The sequence below is a fragment of the Linepithema humile genome, chromosome 7, assembly GCF_040581485.1.
Source record: "Linepithema humile isolate Giens D197 chromosome 7, Lhum_UNIL_v1.0, whole genome shotgun sequence".
In the NCBI taxonomy this organism is placed as follows: Eukaryota; Metazoa; Arthropoda; class Insecta; order Hymenoptera; family Formicidae; genus Linepithema; species Linepithema humile.
The window spans coordinates 22073855-22087252 of record NC_090134.1 but is presented as its reverse complement, the minus strand read 5'-3'; the positions used below and the strand labels follow the sequence as shown (position 1 = coordinate 22087252).

Sequence of the window (13398 nt, the reverse complement as noted above, 5' to 3'; positions counted from 1 at the left end):
CTCGCTGCGATCAAATTCAATGATGCATCATCGCATCTGCTACAGGAAATTTTATTTACCTTGGATTTTTCGACTTACACAGAGCTTCACTGTCTCCAGGCAACGCGTGATTATAGGGGCACGGCTAGCGTTTATTCGACAGCAGGAGCTTTTAGGGCAAACAAAAGCGAATCCCGCTTTTATAGAAGATTAATACTGCCTCGACCACGAGGATAAGCTGTGTATGCTTTAGTAGCTAACGGCAAAGGCCAACGCATTTTCACGAGAGGTCAAAGAGATTCGCTGAGGCTTGACGTCCATGATGGAGTGTAACTTGAGTTATCGTATCTCCTCGCGGCATTAAATAAAATTACTACGAGCGCGATACCTGTAGCGTGCACTTGCAAAATTAATGCGGTGGTTCGAGGGAAACGATTATATTAGCTTTGCCAAGCTGCCGACAAAACGTCTTCGTCAGCGAGTTCGTCGATATCATTGGCAAATTCTACTATTATATAGCGTTGGACCGATGATGGCAGTCGATAATTGGCGCGACATTAAGTCGGCAAATAATGTATACGCGCTGCGGATAGGAATATAGATACATCATGCGTGTAATAGACCGACTCCGACATCGGTTTAACCTGATGGTCCGCGTTTCTCTTCCGGTCGTTTGACGAGCACACAGGTATTAATTGATGGGTACATATAGCTCTTGCCATTAAGCGCAATAAATAGAGGTGAGCATTGCATTATCGCGAGTCGCGGCCATTTTTATCGCGAAAATATCGGCGTTACAGTGGCGTCGGGTGGATTATGCGTCGCTTACAGCACATGAATGATTTTGTAGCAGAATTTCAAGTCGCTCCCCCTCTCAAATTGCTTTAATCGTTTGTACGCGACTTTACGATTGTTTGTGGCGTCTATCGGCCGCCAGTGTTCATAAATGACATCGCGTTATAAAGGTTTTCATCATTGAAATTAAATTTACTCGCGTGCAACGGTAAAGATCAAAAATAAAAAAACATAGCGCTATTTTTTTAAGGCCGTGCATTTTTTTATTGTTAGGGTTAAAAAAACAATTTGAGCTTACGCACTTCGAGGTGAAAAATATTTAATTCCGATCTTGTTTGCGTACAATCTTGCTTTATTTGCTTTGATAATTCGAAACAAGTACGAAGATATGTCACGCACAATTGGAAATTAATTTTTTTTTTAAATTTTTATATAAAACTGTGCAGAAACGGAGGGAGAGAGAGAGAGAGAGAGAGAGTGAGAGAGTTTATTTGAACAAGAGGAAAATGAAAGAGAACCGGAAAGTACATTGTTACATGTCAAGCACAGAGCATCAAAGGGAATTCCGTTGAAACATGGAATAAATTTTGCGCGTTGCCTCGTGGCGTGTTTGCATGGTACGCCCCGGCACGAAAATCAATCAATTGTCGAATGTGTGTCGAAGACACCGTCACTTTTCTTTCTTTTATCAAACTGTCGCGCATGTCTGAGACGACAAGCTTCGCTTATTGTCCCGTAAGTCACTCACATTGACTAATGCATCTGTGAGCGAACTAAGCGTGTGTTTCCAGCAAATGCCGGGCGACTATATTAAGACGACATTCAATGTGCCACACCGCTGCGTTTATTTGTTCAATGCGTTGGCGAATTAATGCATACGTTTGTATGACGCGCGAATGAGATCCTATCGCGCGGAGAAAAAGGAAAAAGGAATGTATGCTTTTGAGGCGAGCGGGCAAAAAGAGACATTTAATAAGCGGGCCGGGAGGAAGAAGGATGGCGAATGAGATTCGCGGCGATCTTTGTCCACGGCGGACGATGGGGGAAGGTTTCTTGAGACAGGGGTTCATGTTGAAAAGGGTCGGAAACGGCTCGGCACTCGGCAGTAGAATTATCTTCCCGCTAAATTGACGTCCCTCTTGTAGACACGCGCGACTAGCCGTAATCGAAATTGCCTCCCCTCCCCACCCACTCTCCTCTCTCCTCGCACCTTTGTCAGAATAGAAATATCGCGAGCAGAATGCATTTGCATTTATAATAACCGCTGGCTACTGCACTGCTTGTCTGGCCCGCTATTATACCGTTTCGTTGTAATTCGCTGTTCCCCCTCTAAGAGTTGTAATCTTGACGGCAAGAAAAGACGGGGAGGTCTGGCGTTTCTAACACCGTAAAACTCCGCAGAGGAAAGCATAAATCTGCGCGCCAAGATGTCTACTTTAAGGAACTTATTATCTTGCTAAAACATTATAAATTTTTATTGTTACAACTCCATTTCTTTTTAGCAGTGAAGCTTACGATACATTTAATTTGAATCTTGTATGAATTTTTTATGTTTACGCGTATTTGTAGGATATCCGAAAATTTCAATTTCATTTCTTTAATAGCGGAATAGTTCTCGAACGATTAAGTAATAAAAGTTATTGCGATTTTTTAATCTCAACGATAATTTGTGAAATCCAAGAAGCTACGAATACAGATATTTAAATAATTGTTTGTGTCGAATGGTCTAGCTAATGCTAGACGAAAGATTATATTACTATCCGCCTACGCACATCACCGCACAGTAACGTGTGCAATCTATGAAAATATCGATTACGTATCAGAACGTGTGAAATGTGCAATTACTAACATTGTCATACGCGCAATTTACGAATAGCAACATCTGGACACATTTAGATTCACAAGATATATAAGTATCGCAAATCACATTCCGTGGCGATAAATTGTTTTCGCACATTAGGATTCTCGATCATTGTTTTGCTTTCACGTTTTTTCCCAAGGGGCGTATTTAGATAGGCGGCTGATTAAGAGGGGCCAGCACGCGGTGTAGGGGGCGCGGTGTTATCGCGCAGGAGAGGCTAATCGTGTGAAACTCATATGTCTCTCGATATTTCGGTCAGCGTACGATAGGCAGATAAAGAATTATCGCGGAAAGAAAGAGGAGGAAATATATGAGTGAACGTTACTTTATAAAAAGAAGCGAGCGCGTTTGTTAGCGGAAAAACATTTCGCATCGAATTCGAGCGAACCCCGAAGGTCTGATGTAGTAGAATTAGCGCTCTTTGAAGACTTCCTTACACGGTGTTATTGATTATGGTTGTGAGGAATCTAATCAATCTGTTCGACACGTTTGAACACCGAGGGAGTAAATAAAAGTTTTATTTGTTCGACTCTTTCTTGGCTTTATCCAAAGACATAAGCTATACGAAATAAATGTACAAAAAAGAATCGGGCTTGATATATGTATATTTTATAATATTTTTAAATTTATTCTTTTATATATAACCTTTCGAGTGTGGAGTGCTCTAGAGCTAAACGCTCAATACGGACGACACGCAGGTCGCGCTGACAATTACTAGAGACGGAATACTTTTATATATCTATAGTCTACGTCAATAATTTTCGCCGAACACGTATGTATGTCCGTAGCACTTAAAAGGTTAATGATGTTAATATAAAATAAATTGAATCGATTTACAGGCATGATGTGTGTGTGCGCGCGCGCGCGCGCGTGTGTGTGTGTGTGTGGTGTGCGCAGCAGCGGAGTTGTTCACATGTTGACCTGTAACATACAAAATACACCTAAATTATAGCAGCATTTCAAATAATTATTTAAGAAATACATGTTACGCATATTAAACTTTTATTTTTTTTTATGCAAATATATAATGAAGTAATATCTTATATCTAATAATTATAAATGTTAAAGTTGCAACTTTTTGTACTAAATATTTCCAATTTTCTATGTACGCGTTACATGGCATAATATCTTACATGCAATATTTTGTTAAATAACATAATAAAATAAATGATTACTTATTCTAAAGTTATTTCGCCGGCGCCCGATGCTCTTTTTGAGCTTCCTTTTCCTCTTAGTCTTCGCAGTTCTTCAAGCTCTTCGCATTTGCGATGCGAATACGAAAATCGTCCGATATTTTACGACATTCCCGACACTTTGTCATATTAAAACAAATAATATATAACTCGAATATCATCGTATGGAATACACGTTCGACAAATGCGGGAAGTAATAAGGGGAGTTATATTGGAGAGAGAGAGAGAGGATAACGCACCGATATGGAATAATCTACCCCATACGAGTACCGTCATGCGAATAATAAAAGTGTAATAAACACATCAAGGAGGAAATCGTGCCGATTCCGATTTGGGAGAATGCGGGTAGTAGGGTGCAATAGTGTGTGTTCGATACATTGCGCAAGAGAGAGAGAGAGAGAGAGAGAGAGAGAGAGGGAATATAGATCACGCAGGCTAAGAGCAACGAAAACAATCTTATCAAACGCCGCGAGTCAGTCTCGAAACTCATTAGAGCATTTATCGAACATTTACGAATCAAGTTGAAATCGAGCGTAAATAATGTTCAATAATTGCTCCAATGTTTCGTGAACGACTCGCGATGTGTGGTGGGATTGTTTACGTTTTCACGCTTGGTATGCGTGCTCCCCATATCCCCTCTCTCTCTCGCGCGCGCGCTATGTATCAGTATAAACATTGTTGCCCCCCACTCTTCACATTCCTTTAAGTTTGAATCGGCGCGACCTTGTGCTTGCTGTTCTATCGTTATTCGCACGGCGGTACTTGTACGGGGAAGACGCTCTGTAGTGCGTTATCCTTTTCAATGATACCCTTACTACCTCCCCCAGTTTTCTATCTTATCCTTCTCCTTCGTTACCTTACGGAGAGTGTATTGAACGTGTATTCCGTGCGAAAATATTCGAGTTACATCTTTGTCCTAGAATGACAAAGTACGTGTCGGGAGCATTCTTTTAAAAAATCGGGCGATATTCGTATTCGCGATGTGAACGCGAGTGAGGGCTTTGAACTGCGAGGACTGAGAGGAGGAGGAGGCTCAGGGGGAGCATCGGGCGCCGGCGGAATAACTTTAGCGTAAGTAATCATTTATTTATTATATGTTAGTTTTAACAAAATATTGCATGTAAAATATTAGTGATGTAACACACGATATAAAAACTTTGAAATATTCAATGAAAAAGTTGCAATTTTTAATATTTATACTTATTAGATATAAATATATAAATTTTTGGTTAAATATTTGCATAAAAGATGATTTTTGCATAAAAATTTTATATGCGTAATAATTATTTCTGAAAGATTTATTTTAAACACTGCTGTAATTTAAATGTATTTTGTATGTTATAGACGAACATGAGATCAACTCCGCTGCTGCGCATCGTGCCGGTAAGTCAATTCTATTAATTTTATTTTAGTAGCATTGTAAGAGAATATACTTAAAAGTATTTTAAAATATACAAGAAGAATAATATCATATTCCGAATGCTAAAAATAGATTATGAATATATTCTAATTTCGCATACATTTATTTTTGAATGTAAAAAATTGCAAGAAATAATCTTTCTCTCGAAACTTTATTAATAAAATTACCAACTCCGACATTATCGAAAATAAACTAATAAAATAGTTTTTAAATAACGATAATTCTTTTGATGTACATTTATTTTACATTATCTTCGCTCTTTAGGAACCTTTTTTAATTAAAAAAATGTTTTGTTAGCAAAAGAAGAAATTATAAAAGTAAAAAACATTTACGAGAATTCGCAAGCTCTCGCGAGGCACGCTATAATTTTACGGTTACGCAGAGTTTATGAGCAAGTGCAATGTACTTCTCTGCTAAAAATGTCCGCGTGCATATTTAGGACTCTCTCTAGCTTTTACAACCACAAAGTGAGAAATTGAGAATTAAAGCGTTCACGAACTTTTGGTCGTATATATGTCGTCCCTCCTTTGAATATCAAATTATCGTGCCAATGGATTTCTCCGTCAAAGAATCAAAGGACGTATTAATGACGGATAATTCCAGCGTGTTTCAATACGTGTCCAATGGTTATTTCTCATTTACATTACATTTTCCTTTATGTCACATTATTTTATTACAGATCTAAAAAAAAAAAGTACAATCAGACTTTTTATATATTAAACAATTTATCAGTTATTATTGTACTTCCACTGTGCAAAATTTTGAAATTTTTAGACATAGCACTAACATTGTATATAAGAAGGTAAAAAACAATAGAATTTAACAATAATGTTATTATGAAATTGATTTTGAGAGATAAATTGAACATGGATGAGTCTCTCGGCAATTTCTTAATGCGGAATCTGTTTCGGTCGCTTATTTCGGCTAAATATATCCTCCGGCTACGCCACTAGCAGTTAGATAAATGAAGGTAACAAAAAGAGCGAAGGAGTAAATGGCGTCAGGAGATCAGTTCGTCGCGCATCGCTTTTGAGTATCGTTACGCAGAGATCCGATGGCGAAATAAACGGCGGAGAAAGTGTTGGGAGACGTATAGGCACGTATGCGGTTCACGCACGCATACACACCCGAGGGCAAAGAGAGGCAGGTCGGAAGTGCGGCGCAGGTGAAGGGGAATGAGCAAAGAGCAGGCCTCGATCGCGAAAGAGAGAGAAAGATACCAGAGGGAGAGAAGCGGATAGGTGGTGGTTGGATAGAGAGAAGCCAAATGGGCTGTCGGGGTGTCGCGGGAGCGGGACGCTGCACGGGAAGGGAGGACGTTGGCGAGAGGTGGAGGTTTCGAGTGGTTCAGTTGTAGCGGCACCGTAGCTGAGGTCGGATGCGCGTGTCCGTCGTTTTACCGACGACTCGCGTGTCGCGGCCACGCGCGCGCGATTTCTTACGTACCGTACGTCTCGTTGCGTTCACCCCTCGCTCGTCGGTTTTTGCTTCGTCAGTGTCTGACCAGACGCGCGCTTCTTCCACTGATCGCGCGCGACCGGCACGGCGCCCGCGCCGTCTTTCCGTTTTCGCCGCAAGCCGGGATTTTTCATCCGTGGCGAATATTTGCGATCTGCCTTGTCGAGGAACATGAGGGAGGGGGGAAAGAATATCATAGTGTGTGATTTTATCATTCATAAACATTGTGTCTTGTGATAACGTCGCCCACCCGTTTCCTCCCGCTCCAATGAGTCATTCGTTACAATCTGTGCAATTTCTTAAAACAGAAAAAAGAACCACGCTTGTCTACGCTTATTCGCGCTCTTCTGCGAGAAGGAAATTCCAACCCCCGAGATAATCCGAGTTCAATGAACGAAGTCACGAGCGGGAAGTTGGTGTGAAAGTTACAGCGCGAATGCAACCCTGCTCCTGTCGCAGTTATGAGAAAGTTTCTTCTCGGCTTTATCGCGTGAAACGCCGTGACTTGCGATCGCAAAAAGAAGAGCGTGGAGGCACGATGGTAGGAGCTGTCGTGCATTTTCGTATCGTACCCCGTGAAAAGCCGTGCGTGCCGCGCAACACGGCATGCCGGAAGCGAGACGGCCTGGGCGAGCGCGTCGGTGCACCGGCACAGGTAACGAACCTGCGGGGTTAACGTTATGGTAACGTGAATCGATCGCTTGATTTTCGTTCTCCCTCTCGTACCATCTGTCACGGCAAGAACGTGCGTGCGTGCATGTCACGAATATGCGCCGGTGATTCCGTTATTAACGAGCGCGCTCGGAACAAACTCACCGAGGGTGGACTGCATTATCGTGAATTTTCTGTAAGATTAATACATTTTTTTTTTCGCGACTGAAGGTGCACAATTTTCTCGGAAAAGTTTTAAAGACCGTTCTCGAAGGGCACGTGGGAGTGTTGGTTGTATTATATCATGAAAACGGCATTCACGTCATCTCGAAGAATCTCCGGCAATTACGTGCCGTCGACTACGACAGAAAAGCGTTGTAATTAAAGAACACGTTCTCCGATTGGGACTCGAGACTTGGTTGGAATTGTGATAAATGTTCCCGCTTTGTACGACGGACGCGTTTATTGTAAGAACATCGTCTCTCGGCACAGAAATCTGCCGTGGATAAAGCGAAAGAAATATATTTAAAAAAGTACTGCAAAAGATATAATTCACGTAAACCGTCCTTGAAAAAACCGCGTAAATGTAAAACCGCGATAGTATTTTAAATCAAAATAGATAAAAGGACAAGAGTGCGTTTTATCGATAATACATGCACTTTAAAAAAAAAAGATAGAAGCTTTTATTCGCCCAAAGTTGAAAATTAAAGTAGCATGTCACTTTTCAGTTATTTTTGGAAAAATAAATACATCGCGCGGAAGAAGCACAGCCAACATTATTTCTGAATGCATCAAAGATGTGAAAGATCAACAAGAGCTCGAAACATAAAGATCTTCTTTTCCGATGGTTTATCGAGTTTGGCATCTCGCTCCGAACCGCAGCATCCGCCGTGCTGCACGTGCGCGCGGTGTGCAGGCTGGACAGCCTATATATAAACTAAACTACTATAACGCAGACTTTGCGAGACGGGTTACACTAATTCCGTGTCGGATAAAAGATTACGCGTCGATCGTCGGCCCTGTTGCGGCAGCGAAACCAAATACTTAAGGGGTGTGTCGAGTGATGAGGGAGTGATGAGGGATACAAGGCGTACATTAATTAAGTGCCGTAGTCGTGAGGCGGGTGCTTCGTACGTCTCCGAGCGGATGAAACGACCGGCGAAGATGTCGAGGAAATAAGCCTCAAGTAGTCGAGATTGACAACAATGTCTAGACCAGGCAAGGACCCCGTGCAGAAGTGCAACTCGGATCCGGGTGCATCTGGCACTTCGTGTAGTCCCAGCAAGTCCCGAGTTTCGCGCCGACAAGTACCGTGTATTCCGTCCTCACCGAATACACGGAAATGTGTCCTGACTTTGGACGGATACAGTTACGTGATCGGTGAGTAGAGACCGCGAAGAATATCGGTGAGTAGAAACGCGGTAATGTCTTAAACAACAACAAAAGATAAAAAGTTCGTGTAGTAACGCGGAAAAAAAAGATAGTCTTCTAGCAAAGTATAATATTCTGCATCAATAAAAGAATTTATGAGTACTCATTTTTATTTAGTTTACGAGTGAAGCGCGCTTTGTTCCTTTGTTTTCTTTAATAAATGAAAAATAAAGTAAAAAATTGAGATAACGAATCACTCTATTCTTCTCTCTCAAACGAATTTTCAACGATCGGACCGTGATTGTTAGCAATAAACACTGACGTCGATGTCGTTAAAAGCGAAATAACCGAAATTTATGCCCGCAATGCCACAATAATCGATTGTTTTGATGAATGCGCGAGGAACAAATGGTATATTCGATGAATAGCATCAAAGTTAGTTTAGTAATTGCAGATGATATAAAATAAAAATTCTATAAATGTTACATAAAATATTTTTGAGTAAAATTTCAATTACATGTGTGGAATTTACATTAAAGCTCCTATTCTATTGTATATCTTACTCATTTAATTAGACCGTTGTTTTATTGTATTTTCAATAAAGATTTAAGCGCAGCAACGCGAGTTTATTCACGCAATACATATACATTGTTTTGTTATCCGGAAGGGTAATTAGCATTTTAGAGCTTGCTGTGAGATATGGCGCGTGTAACATGGTTACGTTATCGTTATGCGAGTTTGCGATGCTGCACTCACATATTAATGTCTTGTGTCTAGCTATATTTAAGATTATGTGCACGCTTAAACTCGGCTAAATTAACATTGATAAATATATAGTTATTAACGACGGAAAATAAATGTGTGTTGTAGGTTATTTAAGTCTAATAATTCTAAAACGGAATGTGACAAATATAAAAGAGTCGCTTCTTGTATATAATCGGTGAATGGTTTATATCACGATTTTATATATATATATATATATCGTGAAAAAATTTTTGTGGAAAACTCATAAACTATTAAGAGTTATGGCTTTATTTTTGTAACAGTTCTGTAACGCCTGTTGGATAAAATATTTAGTTATAAGCACTTTTGTACAATTCTGCAAGTATTTAAACATGATACAAGAGCTTTACGGATAAATATATAATGACAGAATATTTTTAAACAATTTATATTATTTGAGGAAATGATATCTATAAATATCTGAGATGAGACAATTTATAAAATTTCAACAGTTCTTAAAATCAGATAAAAGATTCTTACAAAAGAAACTGAGATGCAGCACGGACTTGACGTCTCGTTTTCTCGACCATTTTCTTTTATTTAATGACCAGGATTATCTGTGTTTCATCTCTCAAGAACTATTAAAAATACAACGAGAATTCTGAATATTTTATGAGTTTTTCTAGAAGTCACACACTACTTGTAATTTTTTATTTGTTAATTTGTGTTTGCACGAACCAACTCATACACTTAAAAATCCAACAAATAATGTTTTAATTGAAACAATAATGTTAATTAAGTGCGATACATGTGCACACCCTTAACTAACGTTGACTCTCTTGCGCTAATTAAACGTTGTAGACACGCAAAGAACTCATTTATGTGCAAGAAGTTTTATATTCTGACTGCGCCATTTTAATTAATTCAATCACGTGAACAATGTGAAAGATATTAGAAAAGTCTTGTTTCTTAATTAGCGGGATTCGGATGAAGTTTCACGTTAGTGTCCTATTTACTCTCGTTAATATTTTCCACATTAATAACATATGATCAGTAGTTGTATTTTTGCAATTTTAAATGCATTTATGATATTTATAGAATTAATCAATCGCTAAAAGCTCAAAGAATATATATTGTGGATTTATAGAAGGTGTTCGACGCGCTTTTCTTATGCTCTTATTATTAAAGGAGATAGTATCGCTGACTTTGCAGATTTAATCAAAACTAATATACTTAAAAATTTTCAATACGTTCTTGAAGTATCTACTTGTGTCGAAAGAATTCTCATGAAGAACCTAGGCTCTTCTTTTAACAAATAAAAACTCCGAAGGGGTTAAGCCAGTTAAAACCCGCCTGTGCGCAATGAGTATTGATTTTTGTACGTACTTTCACGGAAGTTTTATACTTTCACGAAAAAAAGTTATCGTATTGGTCTTTCGGGTCCAATTATAGATTTCCTATGTGCTAAACTCGAAGCATCGGAAGCTTGTGCTCCGAAATATGCTTCACGAAATCAATATTTCTATGCATCTCAAAGGTTTCAGTACGCGTTCTTGGCTTTACAATATTTTGAGAACTATCGAAACTATTTTAAAATATTATTCCGAAATTCTTTATCAAGTTGTGCAGTTATTACCAGTTTTTAATTAATTGTTTAATAGATCTTTTTTTGGAATTCGTGTAATGCAAAATTCAGCCGTACGGATTTTACATTAAGGAATACGACGTACAGTTGACGTCGATAAATTATATGGAAAAATCCGTTCTGCACAAAACAGATGATATCGCATAAAACGAAAAATTCTACGCCACGATATATTATTTATAAGCGAAAGTTGACTGGATGCCTTTCTTGTGTTCGTCACATTTAGTGTAATATGATTATTTTCGCATTATTATCCATCAGAATGTTATTAGAGTGTGCTCGCGACGCAATCAATGCGCGGCAACAATCTAATTTAGAATTAATCCGGAATTTCTCCGCGGCTCATTTAGTAGCTGGAATACGAGAGCTCGCAGTAATTATAATCTCGTCACTAATAATTAACGATCGTGCCGTATGCATATTTGGATCGCGAATATTTTGTTGCATTTCATATCGCGTGTGTAATGTCCGAAAGTGTGATGTGTCGTATGCTCAGCCGAAAAATCGCATGCGAACGTGCGAAGGCAGTTATTAAGAATTATGCAAATCTGTCGTCGGACCGTCGCGTCGTGCGGAACGCTTTGCACTTATCTCGCATGCATTAATGCGACGGAAAACAAGAGCGAAACGTGTTTCGCGTCTCTTCCCGGTTAACCTTATTTTTTCCCCGGGATACGAGAGAGAGAAGCGACGTGTGTTAATACGGGCCGTATATGTATGGTATATATATATATATCCGTCGCCACCGCGGCTCGATGTGTAACTCGAAAACTACTATCATTAAAGCGAATTCAAAAGAGGTCGTCTGCAAAAAAACGGGTCGCCCGCGGTTAATGAAAGACGTACGCCTCGTTTTAAAGACTTTCATTTTTGTGATCCACTTATTTCTTTTCTGTCTTTTTTTTTTTTTTTTTTTTTTTTGGTTTGTTTGTGCGCGCCTCTGCTCGTTAGATCTTTTTGACGTGCAATATTAAGAGATTTATTCGTTATGAGATTTCCGCGCAACGCGAGTATACAACACACGTGAGATGAAAAACACTTGTTTTTCCTCTTTGTAATTTCCTGAAATATCTTGATTGCGGCGACTTGTTGGAAAATCTTTTAATCTTACGGATTCTCGGAGTAACAAAGTTCGAGGACGAAAACGATTTAATGAGATTAACGTCTTTTATCGGCGTCGATCCTCGCATCGCTCTTCTTACGCTCGATTTAACTCGGCTTTTCCGTCGGCTTATTGCGAGGAAATTAGTTTCGCCGTTATTTGTGACGAAATCATTTGTGTGATTAAATTCTTCTTTGAGCGGCTATTCGTTCCTCCTAATATGAGCCAGGTGATGTAATAGAATTGCTGCGGTGTCTCCAATTTGTGGGTTTAATTAATCCTGTGACATTTGGCGGAAGAGAAGGTTGATGTTCTATTTCCATCCTCGATCTCTGTTATCAAGCGAATCGCTGTATCATTCATCAATTTTCTCTGACGTTAGCCATCGCAAAAGCATACAGTTACGGATAGCGCATGGATTAGCTGATTAAAGCTATGTCAGAAAAAAAAAGCTAATGTTTTCTCATCTGCGGTGAAAGCTTCAATGTTAATTTGATAATGTAACATTCGTAATTATTTAATACTGCGATACATTTATCTCCATAAATGTTATGAAATGGATGGATAAAATGTTCTTACCGCCAACTCATCGATATTGGATAATATTAATCGCTCTTGTCCTAAGCATCGTTATAACAATTGTGTAATGTTTATATGTTTGTTAACATCCACTTATTCGATCGATTCCACATAAATGTCGCGCTTCACTCGGTCGTTTAACCGACCATTTCGAGTTGCATGATTTATGTCTACGTAACATAATGAATACGAAATTATCCGCGCTTATTTAGAAAATGCTTAAATTATCATAGTTTGTTGTTTTCAATTAAATATCGTATATATTTTTCTATCATTTCTATTTTTTATCTCGATTATTTGATCTGAAATTTAAAGAGTATGTAAATTTATTTGCATGGAGGAACTGCAAGCATGATCAAAGAACCGATATTTGATGAACGGAATGGAGAAAGGAAGATAGAGATAAATCTCGTTAAAGTGACAGTCAAATTATTGAAATCTATACCTCGACAATAGAATCCATTGTCCGCGCCTCGTAATTAAACTGGCTTATTGTAATGTTTCGAGAGCACTCACTTTCCAACACAGTCGATCGATTAATTGTACGTTTATCTTTCTTTTTTTTTCTGCGTCGAATAAAAGCGCGGTTAAGAACGAGTCGTAAAAAAATAAATACGTTAA

At 39.0% G+C, this 13398-nt stretch overlaps 1 protein-coding gene across 15 annotated transcripts in view; it reads left to right on the top strand.

Moving 5' to 3' along the window:
- Positions 1–13398, top strand: part of LOC105673530 (dual specificity calcium/calmodulin-dependent 3',5'-cyclic nucleotide phosphodiesterase 1-like) — a 99905-nt gene that overhangs the window by 37424 nt on the left and 49083 nt on the right. For 10 of the 15 annotated variants that reach the window (XM_012369228.2, XM_012369233.2, XM_067359701.1 and 7 more), the window contains one exon: positions 5173–5211. The exons of 3 other annotated variants lie outside the window; for them this stretch is intronic. In XM_012369228.2, the coding sequence (XP_012224651.2) occupies positions 5173–5211 (39 nt within the window). Of the gene's footprint in view, positions 1–3804; positions 4900–5172; positions 5212–5266; positions 8738–13398 lie in introns of those variants that run through there. 2 more of the 15 variants (XM_067359704.1, XM_012369229.2) reach the window with 2 other exon arrangements.